At 43.9% G+C, this 20,656-nt stretch overlaps 1 protein-coding gene across 1 annotated transcript in view; it reads left to right on the top strand.

Annotated features, from left to right (window-relative positions):
- The first annotated feature begins 7,566 nt into the window (after nt 1-7,566).
- The window catches only part of LOC128690372 (glycerol-3-phosphate phosphatase), a 165,154-nt gene continuing 152,064 nt past the window's right edge, over nt 7,567-20,656 (top strand). Inside the window, exon 1 of the mRNA XM_070089631.1 lies at nt 7,567-7,768. Coding sequence (XP_069945732.1) covers nt 7,684-7,768 — 85 coding nt within the window. The 5' untranslated portion in view covers nt 7,567-7,683. The remainder of the gene's footprint in view (nt 7,769-20,656) is intronic.

The following is a 20,656-nucleotide window of genomic DNA, read 5'->3' as shown; positions in this document are numbered from 1 at the left end:
ATAGATAGTTTTGGCGTTTTCTGCTATGATTCTCTCACTGTACACTGGTCAGCTGAATATAAGTCAGCTAATAAAACACTAACCTTGGCTGATTAACTATTCACTTCTTTCCCACGATTGGCACTGAGAGATAACCATCCTATATGATTGTTTCCTTGGAGTTTTGCATTGTAGATTTGACGATCTCCTGTGTTTCCCTCTCGTTAACACTGGTACAGGTGATATGATGCTACAGTCAGTACAGATGAACATCAGAATAGATGAGAACTTCACTTCGCTAGTTGTACGTCTGGCAGTAGCTAGTGTTTGGATGCCGGTCAGCCATGTTTAAATGCTCAATTCTTTCCCTCCTTTGGCACTGAGGGAAAAAAGTCCTACAGACCTGTCATTTCCTTGGAGTTTTGTTGTTAGGTTTTCTCCCATGTTGTCTTCCCGTTGAACACTGGTGCAGTTGATATGGAGGTCAGTTATTTCAATGTAGTGGAAAACGTATCATGTCTGAATCACGTCTGGCAGAAGGTCTGGTACTTGAATGCCGGTCCCTCTTTTGGTCATATTTAGTCCATTTCGTTTTCGTCACCGTTAGTTTTTGTCACTATAGGTTCCTTGCATGTTGTTGCAGCAGTACTTGCAATTTGGCCATCACTGGAGTTCGGACAGGCCCAGGGGACGGCAAGATATAGGAGCAGCCTTGTTGCTGCCTTGATACTAAGCTTTGATACTAAGCTCTGCTGGGGAGAGAAGCTTTTGGATGCTGGGGTGTGAAGCTCTTGATGCAGGGGTGTGAAGCTCTTGATGGTGGGGTGAGAAGCTCTTGATGCTGGGGGTGAGAAGCTCTTGATGCTGGGGGTGAGAAGCTCTTGACGCCAGGGTGAAGCTCTTGATGCTGGGCTGAGAAATATCTTGATGCTGGGGTGAGAAGCTCTTGATGCTGGGGGTGAGAAGCTCTTGATGCTGGGCTGAGAAGCTCTTGACGTCAGGGTGAAGCTCTTGATGCTGGGCTGAGAAATATCTTGATGCTGGGGTGAGAAGCTCTTGATGCTGGATTGAGCTCTTGATGCTGGGCTGAGAAGCTCTTGAGGCTGGGGTGGGAAGCTCTTGATGCTGGGGTGAGGCTCTTGATGCTGGGATGAGAAATATCTTGATACTGGGGTGAGAAGCTCTTGATGCTGGATTGAGAAGCTCTTGATGCTGGGGTGAGAAGCTATTGACGCCGGGGTGAGGCTCTTGATGCTGGGGTGAGGAACTCTTGATGCTGGGTTGAGAAACTCTTGATGGTCGGGTGAGAAGATCTTGATGCTGAGGTGAGAAGCTCTTGATGCTGGGGTGAGAAGCTCTTGATGCTGGGGTGAGAAGCTTCTTGATGCTGGGGTTAGAAGCTCTTGATGCTGGGGTGAGAAACTCTTGATGCTAAGTTGAGAAGCTCTTGATGCTGGTGTGAGAAACTCTTGATGCTGGGGTGAGAAGCTCTTGATGCTGAGGTGAGAAACATCTTGATGCTGGGGTGAGAAGCTCTTGATGCTGGGGTGAGAAATATCTTGATGCTGGGGTGAGAAGGTCTTGATGCTGGATTGAGAAGCTCTTGATGATGGATTGAGAAGCTCTTGATGTTGGGGTGAGAAGCTATTGACGCCGGGGTGAGGCTCTTGATGCTGGGGTGAAAAATATCTTGATGCTGGGGTGAGAAGGTCTTGATGCTGGATTGAGAAGCTCTTGATGCTGGATTGAGAAGCTCTTGATGCTGGGGTGAGAAGCTCTTGATGCTGAGGTGAGAAACATCTTGATGCTGGGGTGAGAAGCTCCATCACGCTGGGGTGAGACGCTTCTGGATGCTGGGGTGAGAAGCTCCTTGATGCTGGGGTGAGAAACTGTTTATGCTAAGTTGAGAAGCTCTTGATGCTGGGGTGAGAAACTCTTGATGCTGGGGTGAGAAGCTTCTGGATGCTGGGGTGAGAAGCTCTTGATCCTGGGGTGAGAAGCTTTTGATCCAGAGGTGAGAAGCTTCTAGATGCTGGGGTGAGAAGCTCCTTGATGCTGGTGTTTACCTGGAGAGAGTTCCGGGGGTCAACGCCCCCGCGGCCTGGTCTGTGACCAGGCCTCATGGTGGATCAGAGCCTGATCAACCAGACTGTTACTGCTGGCTGTACGCAATCCAACATACTAGCCATAGCCCGGCTGGTCAGGTACCGACTTTAGGTGCTTGTCCAGTGCCTGCTTGAAGACAGCCAGGGGTCTATTGGTATTCCCCCTTATGTATGCTGGGAGGCAGTTGAACAGTCTCGGGCCCCTGACACTTATTGTATTGTCTCTTAACGTGGTAGTGACACCCCTGCTTTTCATTGGGGGGATGTTGCATCGTCTGCCGAGTCTTTTGCTTTCGTTGTGAGTGATTTTCGTGTGCAAATTCGGTACTAATCCCTCTAGGATTTTCCAGGTGTATATAATCATGTATCTCTCCCGCCTGTGTTCCAGGGAGTACAGGTTCAGGAACTTCAAGTGCTCCCAGTAATTGAGGTGTTTTATCTCCGTTATGCCGTGAAGGTTCTCTGCACATTTTCTAGGTCAGCAATTTCACCTGCCTTGAAAGGTGCTGTTAGTGTGCAGGAATATTTCCAGCCTAGATAGAACAAGCGACCTGAAGAGTGTCATCATGGGCTTGGCATCCCTAGTTTTGAAGGTTCTCATTATCCATCCTGTCATTTTTCTAGCAGATGCGATTGATATAATGTTATGGTCCTTGAAGGTGAGATCCTCCGACATGATCACTCCCAGGTCTTTGACTTTGGTTTTTCGCTCTATTTTGTGGAAGGAATTTGTTTTGTACTCTGATGAAGTTTTAATTTCCTCATGTTTACCATATCGGAGTAATTGAAATTTCTCATCGTTGACCTTCATATTGTTTTCTGCAGCCCATTGAAAGATTTGGTTGATGTCCGCCTGGAGCCTTGCAGTGTCTGCAAGATTCGGGTGTCATCTGCAAAGGAAGACACGGTGCTGTGGCTGACATCCTTGAATATGTAAGTTACGAGGAAGAGAAACAAGAACGGAGCGAGTACTGTGCCTTGCGGAACAGAGCTTTTCACCGTAGCTGCCTCGGACTTTACTCTGTTGACTACTACTCTTTGTGTTCTGTTTGTGAGGAAATTATAGATCCATCTGCCAACTTTTCCTGTTATTCCTTTAGAACGCATTTTGTGCGCTATTACGCCATGGTCACACTTGTCGAAAGCTTTTGGAAAGTCTGTGTATATTACATATGGCCTGGTGGCTAAAGCTCCCGCTTCACACACGGAGGGCCCGGGTTCGATTCCCGGCGGGTGGAAACATTTCGACACGTTTCCTTACACCTGTTGTCCTGTTCACCTAGCAGCAAATAGGTACCTGGGTGTTAGTCGACTGGTGTGGGTCGCATCCTGGGGGACAAAATTAAGGACCCCAATGGAAATAAGTTAGACAGTCCTCGATGACGCACTGACTTTCTTGGGTTATCCTGGGTGGCTAACCCTCCGGGGTTAAAAATCCGAACGAAATCTTATCTTATCTTTAGTCTTCTAGTGCATTTAGGACCTTGTCGTAGTGATCCAGTAGCTGAGACACACAGGAGCGACCTGCTCTAAACCCATGTTGCCCTGAGTTGTGTAATTGATGGGTATCTAGATGGGTGGCGATCATGCTTCTTAGGGCCCTTTCAAAGATTTTTATGATATGGGATGTTAGTGCTATCGGTCTGTAGTTCTTTGCTATTGCTTTACTGCCCCCTTTGTGGAGTGGGGCTATGTCTGTTGTTTTTAGTAACTGTGGGACGACCCCCGTGTCCATGCTCCCTCTCCATAGGATGGTAAAAGCAGTTCTTGATGAACACGGAGTTCAGTGAGTCTGGCCCTGGGGCAGAGTGCATGGGCATGTCATTCATCTTGTTTAAGTAGGGGCTTAATACTGCATGTTGTTCTTGACTTTGATTTGGCATAAGAAATACTTTGAGTTTTTTCGATTTCATTTATGGCTTTTAGTTCTTCCCGCGATTCCTGACTCCTATAAGATTTCTTTAGCTTAAGTTCGATATTTGCTATTTCTCTGACCAGTGTCTCCCTACGCATTTCAGATATATTGGTCTCTTTTAGCCGCTCTGTTATTCTTTTCCGTCGCCTGTAAAGGGAGCGCCTGTCTCTTTCTATTTTACATCTACTCCTTTTTCTTAGAGGAATAAGCCTTGAGCAAACATCGAGTGCCACAGAGTTAATCTGTTCTTGGCATAAGTTGGGGTCTGTTTTGCTTAGTCTTTCTATCCCAGCTTATATCGTTTAGGACTTGGTTTACTTGGTCCCACTTTATGTTCTTGTTATTCAAGTTGAATTTGGTGAAGGTTTCCTCGTGACTAATCTCATTTTGTCGGTCTGGGGCTCCGCGCATACATGTCTGAGCCTCGATTATGTTGTGATCTGAGTATATTGTTTTTGATGTGGTGACATTTCGTATCAGATCATCATTGTTTTTGAAGATGAGGTCTAGTGTATTCTCCAGTCTAGTAGGCTCTATTATTTGCTGGTTTAAGTTGAATTTTGTGCAGAGATTTAAAAGCTCGTGTGTGTGTGAGCTCTTGTCAGAGCTGCCTCCTGGTGTTATCACTGCAACAACATTATTTGCTATATTCCTCCATTTTAGGTGCCTCAAGTTGAAATCCCCCAGGAGCAAGATATTGGGGGCAGGAGCTGGAAGATTTTCCAGACAGTGGTCAATTTTTAACAGTTGTTCCTGGAATTGCTGGGACGTTGCAACCGGAGGCTTGTAGACTACCACAATGACAAAGTTTTGGTTCTCGATCTTTACTGCTAAAACTTCCACTACATCATTTGAGGCATTAAGCAGTTCTGTGTAAATAAGTGACTCTGTGATATACGGCTTTTCCCCCCCCGTTGCCTGTTCACTCTGTCACATCTGTATAGGTTGTGACCTGGGATCCATATTTCGTTGTCCAAGTGATCCTTTATGTGGGTCTCAGTGAAAGCCGCGAACATTGCCTTTGCCTCTGCAAGCAGTCCACGGATGAAAGGTATTTTGTTGTTCGTTGTTGGTTTTAGACCCTGTATATTTGCAAAGAAGAATGTCATCGTACTGGTGGTACTGGGGGAGACTTTTTTCCGGCACTAGTATCTGTATCTGTTGGTTTGGAGTGGAGGCCATCGACTGTGGTTCCACTCCAGAAATGACTGGATTTGGCGTACGATTTCTGCCATTTCCTGCCAGTTTTTTTTCCTTCCTGGCACTAAAAAACCTCTCCCTCTTGAGTGGCTGTGGCTACCCAGGTTCTCCCATGGCCTGGATGTTTTGTATCTTTTTGTCCCCTTTAGATGGTGTGCCTGGCAATTTAAGTTATAGCACAGTCTTTCCTGTATTGAAGAGGGACACATTTCAGGGTGAAAAAGCTTACAGGAAGTGAGTTTGCATTTTCCTGTTGTCATATGGGCGTGAGAAGCTCTTGATGCTGGGGTGAGAAGCTTTTGATGCTGGGGTGAGAAGCTTCTTGATGCTGGGGTGAGAAACATCTTGATGCTGGGGTGAAAAACTCTTGATTCTGGGGTGAGAAGCTCTTGATGCTGGGGTGAGAAACTCTTGATGCTGGGGTGAGAAACTCTTGATTCTGGGGTGAGAAACTCTTGATGCTGGAGTGAGAAACTCTTGATGCTTTTGTAAGAAGCTCTTGATGCTGGGGTGAGAAGCTCTTGATGCTGGGGTGAGAAACTCTTGATGCTGGGGTGAGAAGCTCCTGATGCTGGGGTGAGAAGCTCTTGATGCTGGGGTGAGAAACTCTTGATTCTGGGGTGAGAAGCTCCTTAATGCTGGGGTGAGAAACTCTTGATGCTGGGGTGGGAAGCTTATGGATGCTGGGGTGTGAAGCATCTTGTGGCTCGTACGTTGGATTGCGTGCAGCCAGCAGTAACAGCCTGGTTGATCAGGCTCTGATCCACCAGGAGGCCTGGTCACAGACCGGGCTGCGGGGGCGTTGACCCCCGGAACTCTCTCCAGGTAAACTCCAGATGCTTGGGTGAGAAGCTCTTGATGCTGGGGTGAGAAGCTCTTGATGCTGGGGTGAGAAGCTCTTGATGCTGGGGTGAGAAGCTCTTGATGCTGGGGTGAGAAGCTCTTGATGCTGGGGTGAGAAGCTCTTAATTCTAGGGGTGACGGGTTCTGAATGCTTGGTGTGGTATGGGCTCTTGATACGGGGGGTAGGGGTTTTTAATGTTGAGGTGAGAGGTTCGTGATGCTGAAGGTTAGATGTTCTTGATACTGGGGTGAGGAGTTCTCGATGCTGTGGGTAAGGAACTTGATGCTGGGTAAAGGGTTCTTAATGCTGGGGTGAGAGGTCTTTATGCTGGAGGTGTGGGGCTCTTGATGCTGGGGTGAGCTCTTAATACTGAGATGAGGGTCTCTTGATGCTTGGGTGGGGAGTTCTTGATGCTGTAGGTAAGGGAATTTTGATGGGGTAAGAGGCTCTTGATGCTGATTAGAGGGGCTCATGTATTAGTGAGGGTTCTTGACGCTAAGGGATGGGTTCTTGATTCTGGGGCGATGGACGCTTGATGTTGCCTTGAAGGCTTTTCATGCTGGGAGGGGCTCTTGGTACTGAGGTGTGAAACGTTCTTGATGGGTATGAGGGGTTCTTGATGTTGTGGTGAGTGGCTCTTGATGCTGGGGTGAGGATTCTTGATTCTAGGAGTAAGGGGTACTTGATGCTGGGATGAGGGCTCTTGATTCTAGGGAGAATGTTTTTGATGCCTCATTGAGGGTCTCTTGATTCTAAGGGTGAGAGGTTCTTGATGCTGATTGTAAGTGGCTCGTGATGCGGCGAGGAGTTCTTGATGCTAGGGTGATGGGCTCTTCATAATGGGATGAGTTTCTCTTGATGGTGGAGGGCTCTTGATGCTGCGGGTGAGTTTTTTATGCTGGGGTGATGAGCTCTGATGCTGAGGTGAGTGTATCTTTATTCTGGAGGGGTGGGGGCTCTTGACACTTTGGTGAGCACTCTTGATTATGAGTGAGTGCTCTTGATACTTGGGTGAAGGATCTTTGATACCGAAGGATGAGCTCTTGATGCTGGGATGAGTGCTCTTGATAGGATGAGATCTCTTGATACTGAGGGATGAAGGCTTTTGATGATGGGGTGAAGGATCTTGATTTGGAGTGCCCTTGATACTGTGGTGATGGGTCTTGAAGCTGTGGTGAGTTATGTTTATATTGGAGTGGAGGCTCTTGAAACTGGGGTGAAGGCTCTAGATACTGGAGGTGAGGGCTCCTGATACTGGAGGTGAGGGCTCCTGATACTGGAGGTAAGGACTCTTGATACTACTACTACTGCTGATAATAAAAGTGTATGAGGCTTACAGGTTAAAATTAATTATATTTCCTGAAATGTTATAATAATTTTTACATTAAAACCTCATACGAGGATCATTTATTTCTAAATTGTTAAATTAATTAAATTGTGATTAAAATGAGTTTGTGGGTAGTGAAGGAGCGGTGTGATAAACCCGTGTGGGCCCTTGACGTGGGGGCGCTGGCAGCTTATTCACGAGTTATTTAGGGAGGTGGCTCGGCCGGGGGCACACGTGTGTCACACCTCACACATCCCTACATTTCACTGTCTCATCGCTACTCATCTCTGTTCGCCACTAACTCAGCGCCAATATGGACTCACTTCCCATGTCCATGGACCGAGACTCACTGCAGCAGCTGCTGGGTGAGATAGACACAGTACTCCTCGACTGTGATGGTGAGTAACACTTTCTGCACCAGAGTATCTTAAATCTGACCCAGGGAACTGAATCTATACTCCACTTATTTGGATCAAACCTGATGTGCCTCCCACCCCTCAGACGCGATATGACCCCCTACCAGATACACTGTATGATATAATTATTAAAAAATATTACTATCACAAGTGGGCGAGGAACACAGTAAGACTACAAAGGAAGAGGGAGGATCAAGGATGGGTAAGGAATGTGTAGAGAAAGTGTTTATAATATAGCATGTATGTGAACAATACTTAAAGGGGCTGTTTGTCGTACTTATACATTTAGAAAAAGACATGATGGGGTAGGACGGGAAGCAGTATGGCAGAAGTTGCAAATATTAAATAAATAAATTAATTATAACATCTTTATTTCTATAAGTACATGAACAAGGTATACAGTCGTAGCTGACATCAGTGACATGCTACTACATAGAAAGCCGCTTCTTATGCAGAGCATTTCGGGCAAATTAGGTCAGTTTTGTCCCAGGATGCGACCCACACCAGTCGACTAACACCCAGGTACCTATTTTATACTGATGGGTGAACATGGACAGCAGGTGTCCTATGGAAACACGTCCCTAATGTTTTCCAGCCGTACCGGAGATTCGAACTCCAGACCTTACTGTGTGAGCTGAGTGCGCTAGCAATTGAACTACTTTGAACAGATAGTGAGGTTCAGGATTGGGTATGTATCAGAAAAAGGCGACTATTGTCCAGCAGTATGATCCGATAGAGGACATCTTCATATTGGATGTGAAGGTGGATGTTGCTCAGAAGCTGTACACGGGACAGGTAAAGCGGTGAGCTGCGAGTCTGTACTGGTGTTGCAATCATCAGAGTCGCAGCCCACTGTTCCAGAAAAGGTCAACTTAGGTGCTGTCATTATCACCTGGCGTGGTATTATGTGTCCAGGATCCTACAACATTTTGCGTGAAACGTTTGGAATAAGTATAACAGAGATTGGCTTATATCTGGTCCAGGCCGTGGAAGGTTCTGTCCTCAGTTGTAGGATCATAACAGATGCGGGTCCATGGAACCTACAATTAAAGTGTCAACCTTGGAAACATGGACGCATTTGAGTGCAAGGAGTATGGCAAACAGTAACCATGGAGCTTCACTGACCAATATCATACAGTGATTAAAGGTAAATATGGCGAGCCGTCCATGAGCAGCTAAATTGAAAATTGTATATACCATTTACGGCTAAAAGGGAGGAAAAAAATAAGTAAACCTCAGACGAAGAATGTGTGATGTCACCATGGTTGTTTAACATGAAGTGTATATAGATGTGGGTGTAAAAGAAGTGAACGCTAGGGTATTGTTGGGGAGAAGTGTGAAATTAAGAGATGATGACTGATGCTAAAGTGAGAATTGTCACAGTTGCTTTTGCTGATGACAGTTCTCCTGGAAGATTCTAAAAAGTAGTTGCTAAGACTGGTGGAGGAGCTTGGAACGCTATGTAAAATCGTATACATTTACAAGGTAATGAGAATAATAAAACGTTTAGGCAAAGAAAAATTGTTATGAAACTGGAGGGAGAGAGTATGAACGGATCTATAAAAGGCGATGTGAACTATATAATAGATGAAGGAAGAAAGTTGGTGTTGAAGTGGTTATGGACTGAAGAAAGTTGATCTTTTTTTTTATTTTTTTTATTGATACATCGGCCGTTTCCCACCAAGGCAGGGTGGCCCGAAAAAAAAAAAAACTTTCATCATCATTCACTCCATCACTGTCTTGCTAGAAGGGTGCTTACACTACAGTTATAAAACCGAAACATTAACATCTCTCCTTCAGAGTGTAGACACTGTACTTCTCATCTCCAGGACTCAAGTCCGGCCTGCCGGTTTCCCTGAATCCCTTCATAAATGTTACCTTGCTCACACTCCAATAGCACGTCAAGTCATAAAAACCATTTGTCTCCATTTGCTCATGTCTAACATGCTTACGCACGCTTGCTGGAAGTCCAAGCCCTTCACACACAAAACCTCCTTTACCCCCTCCCTCCAACCTTTCCTAGGCCGACCCCTACTCCGGCAAAATAAAAAGAGGGCTGAGCAGTGGTACCAACCCTTTTATAAAGGTGTGAAACATGGGTGTTAAACGTTGTAGAAAAGAGAGGCTGGAGGTAGTGGAGATGTTATGTTTGAGAACAATATGTGGTGTGCATATTATGCAAGGAATTCGAAGCACAAAAATTAGAAGATAGTGTGAGTTACGATAGATATTATTCAGAGGACTGACGAGGATTTGTTCAGGTGTTGTGGGCATTTAGAGAAGATAAAGCAGTCTAGAATGATTAAGGACAGAGGACTTGGGGTTGTGCCAAGAAGGATTGGAGGGAGGTTATGAAGGAACGTTTTAAGTGGAAGGTGCTTGAGCAGCCAGCAGGCTTATGTGAGCATTTTAGGTCAGGGTGAGTGGAGACGAGTGGTATTGGGCATGTAATGTGGTTTTGGAGTGTGGGCAAGATAACATTTATGAGGAACTCAGCGAAAAGTGATTAGCCGGACTTGAATACTGGAGGTGGGAAGTAAAGGACCTTCATGCACCCTGAAGGAAGGATGGACATGTCACAGTTCCCAGGACCATTTGAAATATGACGCCTTCACACTTCAGGCAAGACAAATATTGATTATGTGATGGTGAATATTTTTTTTTTTTGAAGGGGATCACTCATTCATAATGGAAAACGGCTGAAGTGTAAAATAGTGCTAAAAAGCTCTTGGACTGGTTGGTCAACATAAGTTTCAAACCAGTCGACCGTACGAGGGTTATTAAAGCAGCATGTCACATGAACACCAACTAAGAATAATTTAATGTATATAACAGAGATTAAAGTGAAGTCTCAATTTATGCACATTGTTAGATACAAACAGGCTTAGGCTTGGTTACAAGTACTTCTGGCAGTTTGGGAGACACACAGATGATGATCAAACTAAATGCAAATTATGTGATCAGGCATATGGTCACTCTCTTGAACACTATGTGCTTAATTGTCCACTTATTGAGGAATACAGAGACAGACAGTATAATAACCTATGTGACATGTCAAGATATCTTATTAATGAAAATAAGATACCAGATATACAAAGTAAATTTCCTAAATTTGCTTGTAACAGATAAGTGAACTATAGATATGTAGATATAAATCCATATGTATTCCTGTTAACCCTTTGGGGCCTAGTTCCTAGGCCTTTTGTGTATCCATATGCTCTCGAGCTACCGTCCACAGGATGGATATGGGGTGCACAATAAACTAGCCACTTCGGTGGCTAGTTTTTTGTGCACCCCATATCCATCTAAATGATGACTTGTCATGTAGCTGGCATGTGATCTTACTTGTGTCATGGGACAATTTACATAAATTGGTTATGACACAAGGAACACTTTTCTAACACTATATGACACTATATGACACTATATGACACTAGAAATACTGTAACAATACTTTAAGACACAATAAACACTGTTCCAACAATGTATACCTGGAGTATACTTGGGGTGTGTTCTGGGTGCTAACGCCCCCGGGGCCGGGTCCATGACCAGGCCTCGCGGTGGATCAGGGCCTGATCAACCAGGCTGTTACTGCTGGCTGCATGCAACCAACATACGAACCGCATCCTGGCTTCTTGAAGATAGCTACTGGTAATCCCTCTTTATGTGTGCTTGGAGGCAGTTGAACAGTCTCAGGCCCCTAACACTTATTGTGTTGTCTCTTAGCGTACTTAAAGCGCCCCTGCTTTTCATTGGGAGGATGTTGCATCTCCTGCCGAGTCTTTTATTTTCGTAGGGAGTGATCATAATATTCCTAGTGTAAATTATGATGTACCTTTCTCGCTTACGTTCCAAGGAGTACAGGTCAAGGGACTTCAACCATTCCCAGCAATTTAGGTGCTTAATTGTACTTATACGTGCATTGAGAGTGCTCTGTGAATTCTCCAGGTCTGGAATTTCGCCTGCCTTGAAAGGGGCCGCTACTATACAGCAATATTCCAGTCTAGAGAGAACGAGTAATTTGAAGAAAATCAGCATTGGCTTGACATCCCTAGTTTTGAAGGTTCTCATTATCCATCCTATCATTTTCCTAGCAGTTGCGATAGATACGTTGTTGTGATTTTTGACTGTGAGAGTCTCTGACATTATCACTCCCATGTCCTTCACATTAGTTTTCGCTTTATTGTGTGGTTGGAATTTGTTTTATACTTCGATGCAGTTTTTATTTCCTCGAGCTTTCCATAGCGGAGTAACTGAAAGTTGTCTTCATTGAGTTTCATATGGTTTTATGAGGCCCATTTAAAGATTTGGTTAATGTCCGTTTGGAGGTTTGCAGTGTCCTCATCAATGGATGACACTGTCGTGCAAATTCTGGTATCATCAGCAAAGGAGGTGTTGTGATAGAAACACAGGCCTTATCTCTAGGCTTTATTGAACATAGAATCTTCATAGTACTTCTGCAACAACAAAATATAATGACTAGTACATCTAATAATGGCTTCTACAGGGATGGTGATGTCTTGCATATGTCAAGAGAAAAGTTATAACTACAGGCCACATATTTAAACTCACCATGTAATCTGCATCACTGATAAATGGATATAGTAGGAGAGAATCACACACCATGTGTTGGCGCCCATGACACACACCAAACTGTTGTTGTTGTTAAGGGCCCCAAGAGGTGGTGCAGTATTATCCTGCTGCTGCTCCCCACAGGAGCAGTATCACTACAATCTCCCCCTTCTAAAATATCAGAGACAGTAATCTCCCAAACTGTTAGGTGGGCGACGTACACGTCCCGACCTTCGTAGCCCTTGAGCCTCTTCACCAGGTTCGATATTTTCCAGCGGGGTTTGATTAACTGCTGGAGCAGAATCCTCTATTTCCATAGGGGTAGTCTCAAGGGGCTTTCCAGGAGAAAACGAAGCATCTTTCACATCTATTGGTGTATCTTGAGATTCCACACTAATAGGGATTTCAACTGGGGCTAAATGTCTTGTAGATACTGTAGTCTCTTCACCATTTTGGTAGCGAATGTGGGCGTAATGTGGATTAGCTTGCAGGAGCTCTACCTCTTCCACTAAAGGATCCGTCTTGTTCATTCTACGGTGACTCTTCAGGAGAACGGGTCCAGGATGACATAACCAAGTGGGCACGGAGGCTCCCGTAGAGGAACGACGTGAATAGTTGAGGAGTCTTTCATGAGGGGTTGCATTAGTAGCTGTGCACAGCAGTGATCTAATAGAGTGAAGAGCATCAGGTAGGACAGTTTGCCAGTGTTGAACAGGTAGATTGCGCGACTTCAATGTCATTGTAACTGCCTTCCATATAGTACCATTGAACCGCTCCACTTGACCATTGCCTTGAGGGTTGTAGCTTGTTGTTCTGCTGCAGGCAATACCTTTGCTAGCCAAAAACTCCTGAAGTTCGTTACTCATGAACGAGGATCCCCTGTCTGAATGGATATAAGCTGGCATACCAAAAATAGAGAACAACTGTGAAAGACAACTAATAACAGTTGAAGCAGCCATATTTGCACAGGGGAATACAAAGGGAAACCTTGAATATTCATCTACTATGTTAAGGAAATACCTATTCTGATTTGTGCTTGGTAGAGGTCCTTTGAAATCTATATTCAATCTTTCGAAAGGCTGGGTGGATTTTATGAGATGAGTCTTCTCTGGCTGATGAAAGTTTGGCTTGCACTCTGCACATACTCTGCATGCTCTGATCACTTGTCGCACATCTTCCACTGAGTAGGGCATGTTCTTTGATTTGACAAAATGGTACAGGCGTGTAACTCCTGGGTGACACAAAGCCTTGTGGAGAGCTGAGAGTGATTGCAAATCATGACATGCTGCTCCACAGTGGGACCTAGAGAATGCATCAGGTGAGATGTTCTCTTGACCCGGTCGGTACAGAATATCAAAGTCATAACACGATAGTTCCATCCTCCAGCGTAATATCTTGTCATTCTTTATCCTACTTTTGTGCTTCTTGTCGAACATATACATCACAGACCGTTGGTCAGTCCTTATGGTGAAATGTCTACCAGTTAAATAATGCCTCCAGTGGCGAACTGCTTCTATGATGGCCTGGGCTTCCTTTTCTACAGCAGCATAACATTTCTCTGATCCTTGAAAAGTTCTCGAAAAGAAGGCTACTGGTCGTCCTGCCTGAGATAAGACTGCAGCAATGGCAATGTCAGATGCATCCGTTTCCACTTCGAATGGTAGGGACTCATCAATGGCTTGAACTACTGAGTTTTCAATGTCCTGTTTGAGAGTATGGAAAGCGGCTTCTGCTTCCTTTGTCACAGGAAATGTGGTAGCACTCAATGGGCGGACTTTACTTGAATAGTTGTAGATCCATTGTGAGTAATAAGCAAAGAGACCAAGAGTTCTTCGGAGTGACTTTTTGTCTTGAGGCATTGGAAGTTCCCGTAGAGGTCGTAGTCGTTCAGGGTCTGGGAATATTGAACCTCCTTCCACTACATAACCTAGGATGCTAAGCCTTTTAGTTGAAAAAGTGCACTTTTCCTCATTGTAACTGATATTTTTCTTCTTGGCGGCTTCCAAAAACTTATCAAGGTTTGCATCATGTTCCTCCTGGGTCTTGCCACAAATGGTAACATTATCTAAATACGCGTAAGTTCCCATGAGTTGCTCTTCCTGAATGAGTGAATCCATAATTCGTTGGAAGCAGGCTACCCCATTGGTGACTCCAAAAGGGACTCTGGTAAACTGATACAGGCCATCACTAGCCTGAAACGCTGTGTATGGTTTATCTTCATTCCTTATAGGGACTTGATGATAGGCACTCTGTAGATCAATTGTGCTAAACACATAGTACTGAGCAGATTACGATGGGCTTAGAGAACACTTATCATCTGTTGACTGGGGTAACGAAGAGAGCTATCAATATGACAGTTTTCTGAACACAATACATGCTGCTCAAAGAACGTTTATCCCTTATAAGGAAATTAGATCAAATAGAAATGACCCAAAATGGATGAATAATAGGCTGAAAGATCTACTAGGGCATAAGAAAGGAATTTATAGGCGTATCAAAAGAGGCGAGGGTTATCTTATGAATCAGTATATTGACATTAAGAGGGACATTAAAAAGGGGATAAGAAAAGCTAAAAGGGACTATGAAATTAAAGTTGCTAGGGATTCTAAAACTAACCCAAAAAGTTTTTTCCAGGTCTATAGAACAAAAGTCAGAGATAAGATAGGTCCCCTTAAAAATAACTATGGGCATCTTACTGATAAAGAGAATGAAATGTGCTCGATTTTAAATAATTATTTTCTCTCGGTTTTTACACAGGAAGACACTAATAATATTCCGGTAATTAATTTTTATAGTGGATCAGAAGAAGATAAATTATGTAACATCACTGTCACTAGTGAAATGGTTGTGAAGCAGATAGACAGACTGAAGCAAAATAAGTCACCGGGTCCTGATGAGGTTTTTTCAAGGGTTCTAAAGGAATGCAAAATGGAAGTCTGTGAACCATTAACTAATATTTTTAATTTATCTCTTCAAACAGGTGTAGTGTCTGATATGTGGAAGATGGCTAATGTAATTCCTATTTTTAAAACAGGGGACAAGTCGTTACCGTCAAATTACCGCCCAATAAGCCTGACCTCAATTGTAGGCAAATTACTAGAGTCAATTATAGCTGAGATTATAAGAAGCCATCTCGATAAGCATAGCTTGATTAATGATACTCAGCATGGATTCACAAGAGGCCGGTCTTGTCTAACTAATTTATTAACTTTCTTCAGTAAAGCTTTTGAGGTTGTTGACCACGATAAAGAATTTGATATTGTTTACTTAGATTTTAGTAAGGCATTTGATAGAGTTCCGCACCAAAGACTGTTGAAGAAAGTAGCAGCTCATGGCATTGGGGGAAGGGTGCTCTCGTGGATCGAATCATGGCTCACAGATAGGAAGCAGAGAGTGTCCATAAATGGGGTTAAATCCGAGTGGGGATCAGTAACAAGTGGCGTTCCACAGGGATCAGTCTTGGGCCCGTTGTTGTTTATAATATATATCAATGATCTTGATGAAGGAATTACTAGTGATATGAGCAAATTCGCCGATGACACGAAGATAGGTAGGATAATTGATTCAAACGTAGATGTTATGGAACTTCAGGAGGATTTAGACAAACTCTACTCCGTGGCAGATGCAGTTCAATGTAGATAAATGCAAGGTTCTGAAGCTCGGGAGTGTCCATAACCCTAGCACTTATAAGTTAAATAATGTAGAACTTAACCATACAGATTGCGAAAAGGACTTGGGGGTTATGGTAAGCAGCAACCTTAAACCAAGACAGCAATGCCTAAGCGTACGTAATAAGGCAAATAGATTACTGGGATTTATATCAAGAAGTGTAAGCAACAGAAGTCCAGAGGTCATACTGCAGCTTTATACATCATTAGTAAGGCCTCACCTAGATTATGCAGCTCAATTCTGGTCTCCATATTACAGAATGGACATAAATTCGTTAGAAAACATTCAGCGTAGGATGACTAAATTAATACATAGCATTAGAAATCTTCCTTATGAAGAAAGATTGAAGACTCTTAAGTTACATTCACTTGTTAGACGAAGAATGAGGGGAGACCTGATCGAAGTGTATAAGTGGAAGATAGGTATTAATAAAGGGGATATTAACAAGGTCTTGAGGATATCTCTCCAAGAGAGAACCCGCAGTAATGGATTTAAATTAGATAAGTTTAGATTTAGAAAGGACATAGGAAAGTATTGGTTTGGAAATAGGGTAGTAGATGAGTGGAACAGTCTACCTAGTTGGGTTATTGAGGCTAGGACTTTGGGTAGTTTCAAATTTAGGTTGGATAAATACATGAGTGGGATGGGTTGGATTTGAGTGAGACTTGCACATCAGAGCTTATTTCTTGGTTAGCATTGAAAATTGGGTTGGTCAAATGTTTGTTAGTGGGATGAATTGTAAAGGACCTGCCAAGTATGGGCCAACAGGCCTGCTGCAGTGTTCCTCCTTTCTTATGTTCTTATGTATCGTCAATTTGAGGTAGAGGGTACCCATCAAGAAGTGTAAATTTGTTGATTGTCTCAGAGTAATCGATAGCCAGTCTCCGTTTCCTATAACCATCTTTAACAACAACAACCTGTGCACGCCAAGGGGAATCACTCGGTTCTATAATACCCTCCTTCAGCAGCCTCTGAGTTTCTTTCTCAATGAACATCCGATCCTCATAAGAATAGCGGCGTGACTTAGCTGATATAGGATGGCAATCCGCGGTAAGATTTGCAAACAGCTTTGGTGGGTCTACCCTTAAAGTGCTAAGTCCACAGACAACAAGAGGAGGCAGTTCACCTCCATATGTTAAGGTGACACTATCATGCAGCTTCTGAAAGTCCTGACCAAGGATAACATCAGAGCACAGTTGTGGCAGAATAGCTAAATGTACATCTTGATAATCCTTTCCATTAACTCTGAGATTTACCTTACAAAACCCTAAGGTCTGAATAGAGAGAGATGTTGATGCCATGGAAACGGTACCTGATGAGTGATGTACAGTCAAGGAGTGGCGTTTAACTAAGTCAAGGTTGATGAAGCTCTCTGAGCTGCCACTATCAATAAGACCATCTACTTCTGTTCCTTTGATGAATACTTTCACAACTGCCTTTGACAGTGAATTTGGAGTAGCCGCAGAAGTCACTGTTGCTAGAGTCGCATGATCACTGGAATGTGTGGAGGCACTAGCTCTTGTTGATGCATTAGCACGACATACTTTAGCAAAGTGACCTTTCTTGTGGCATTTATGGCACATTGCTTCACGAGCAGGACACTTTGGACGTGGATGTCTTGAAAACCACAAAAGAAACACACCGTACCTGCTGCTGCTGTCACTGAGGCAGGTTCCACAGTAACTTCATTGCAAGAGTCTTGGTCAGGAATTGCAGCACTTACCACTCGAGAAGGCTGAGTGGTACTGTATACTTCAGAATTCTTCTGGGCTGAATCTAGAGCCCTTGCCTGGTCAAAGGCAGCGGCTACGTCGAGAGTTTTATTCTCCAATAAACGCTGCCTTATTATTGGTGATTGCAGGCCACTGATAAACGCATCCCTGATGGACTCTTCACAATACTGAGCAGCTGTCACTGCTTGGAAGTGACAGTCCTTACCTAAAATTTTCAGTGCTTGAAAGTATTCCTCTAAGGACTCATCAATCTGCTGGTGGCGAGTTGCAAGGCGATAGCGTGCAAAGATTTCATTTGTAGGTTTAATATACTGAGACTTGAGGGTTTTGATAGCATCTTCGTAGGTATTACACTCAGAAATAGCCTCATATATCTTAGGTGACACAAAATTGATGAGCAGACTTAGTTTATCTAGATCTTCTTTAGGAAGGGCTCCCAAGAAGTTTTCGAAAGTCTTAAACCAGTGCTTTCATTCCTGAGCAGCCGTTGATAAGCTGGGGTCACAGTCTAGCCTCTCAGGTTTCAGTAAACGCTCCATGTTGTGATGTAGTCTAGCTCAGGATCACCACCAGGTAGCCCAGGATTCTATGTTCAATAAATTGTTGTGATAGAAACACAGGCCTTATCTCTAGGCTTTATTGAACATAGAATCTTCATAGTACTTCTGCAACAACAAAATATAATGACTAGTACATCTAATAATGGCTTCTACAGGGATGGTGATGTCTTGCATATGTCAAGAGAAAAGTTATAACTACAGGCCACATATTTAAACTCACCATGTAATCTGCATCACTGATAAATGGATATAGTAGGAGAGAATCACACACCATGTGTTGGCGCCCATGACACACACCAAACTGTTGTTGTTGTTAAGGGCCCCGAGAGGTGGTGCAGTATTATCCTGCTGCTGCTCCCCACAGGACCAGTATCACTACAGGAGGACACAGTGCTGTGACCTACATCTTGGTCTATGTCAGATATGAAGATGAGGAAAAGCATGAGAGCGAGTACTGTGCCTTGTGGCACAGAGCTTTACACGGTAGCCGCCTCTGACTTTACTCTGTTCACTATTACTCTTTGTGTTTTATTTGTTAGGAAGTGTTACATCCATCTACCCGCTTTTCCTGTTATTCCTTTATGACGCATTTTGTGTGCTATTGCACCATGATCACACTTGTCGAAGGCTTTCGCAAAGTCTGTGTATATTACATCTGCATTTTGTTTGTCCTTCAATGAATCCAAAATCATGTCACAGTGGTCCAGTAGTTGTAAGAGGCAGTAGTGACCAGCTCTAAACCCATGTTGCCCTGGGTTGTGAAATTGTTGGGTGCTCAGGTGGTTGGTGATCTTGCTTCTAAGAACACTACATGACACTAGAAACACTGTTCCAACATTATATGGAACAAGAAACATTGTTCCACACTGTTCCAACACTGTGTGAATCTAGAAACATGTTCCAGTACTATATGATACTAGAAACCCTGTTCCAACACTATATGACACTAGAAATACTGTTCGGGGGCCTAAGACTGTTAAACTTCCTCCCAACATACATAAGGGGGATTACCAATAGACCCCTGGCTGTCTTTAAGGGCTGGACAGACACCTGAAGTCAGTACCTCACCAGCCGGATTGTGGCTCATACGTTGGTTTGCATGCTGCCAGCAGTAACAGCCTGGTTGATCGGGTTTGAGCCACCTCAAGGCCTGGTCATGGACCAGGCCTCGGGCCGTTGACCCTCGGATCACCCTTAAGATATATGATACTAAAAACACTGTTCCAGCGTTATATGACACCAGAAACACTGTGCAGCCTTTATACCGGTTAAGGTCTCTTAATCCAAGAAATTGGAGGTACTTTTCCATTCCTTGGATCAAACTACACACACCTATGTCTGCTATTTTTAGTGATTGTGGAAGAAAAAAATTGTTGTCTGTGCATGAAACAATTTAGAATCATCCTTTCAAATGATTTACACAAGCAGCCAGTAGGAGATATTGGACGAAATGAGTTTTGGTCATGATTGTGACCAGATCTAGTTCATTACCTTTGTAACTAGTTCAGCTATCATAACTTTGGGGTTCAGTCCCTGGACCCATTATGAACCTCTGTAATCTTTTGACTGCCGCCACATGGGTATGGGGTGCATAATAAACATATTAAACGAATTTATTGGACTTTGGAATGGGAATGATGAAGTTGTTGGTCCAAGATTAAGGAAACTCCCCAGTTACATAGTTCATGTTGTATAATTTTAGTGAAGGATTACCTGGTACTCGGTATTACATTCTGAGTATGTTGTAAGTAATACCATGTAAGAATTAGGATTAGTCTGCCCGAAATGCTTAGGCATGCTACCTGGAGTTTACCTGGAGAGGGTTTCGGGGGTCAACGCCCCCGCGGCCCGGTCTGAGACCAGGCCTCGTGGTGGATCAGGGTCTGATCAACCAGGCTGTTACTGCTGGCCGCACGCAAGCTGACGTACAAACCACAGCCTGGTTGGTTAGGTACTGACTTTAGGTGCCTGTCCAGTGCCTTCTTCAAGACAGCCAGGGGTCTATTGGTAATCCCCCTTAAGTATGCTGAGAGGCAATGGAACAGTCTTGGACCCCGGACACTTATTGTGTTGTCTTTCAGTGTACTCGTGGCGCCCCTGCTTTTCATCTGGGGAATGTTGCATCTCCTGCCGAGTCTTTTAGTTTCATAGGGAGTGATTTTCGTGTGCAGGTTTGGTACCAATCCTTCCAGGACCTTCCAAGTGTATATTATCATGTCTCTCTCTCGCCTGCGTTCCAGGAAATACAGATCAAGGACCTTCAACCGTTCTCAGTAGTTTAGGTGCCTTGTCGTACTTATGTGTGCCGTGAAAGTTCTTTGTACACTCTCCAGGTC

The sequence above is a fragment of the Cherax quadricarinatus genome, chromosome 29, assembly GCF_038502225.1.
Source record: "Cherax quadricarinatus isolate ZL_2023a chromosome 29, ASM3850222v1, whole genome shotgun sequence".
In the NCBI taxonomy this organism is placed as follows: domain Eukaryota; kingdom Metazoa; phylum Arthropoda; class Malacostraca; order Decapoda; family Parastacidae; genus Cherax; species Cherax quadricarinatus.
Note: the sequence above shows the minus strand (reverse complement) of the source record. Positions and strands in the feature narration are given on the sequence as shown.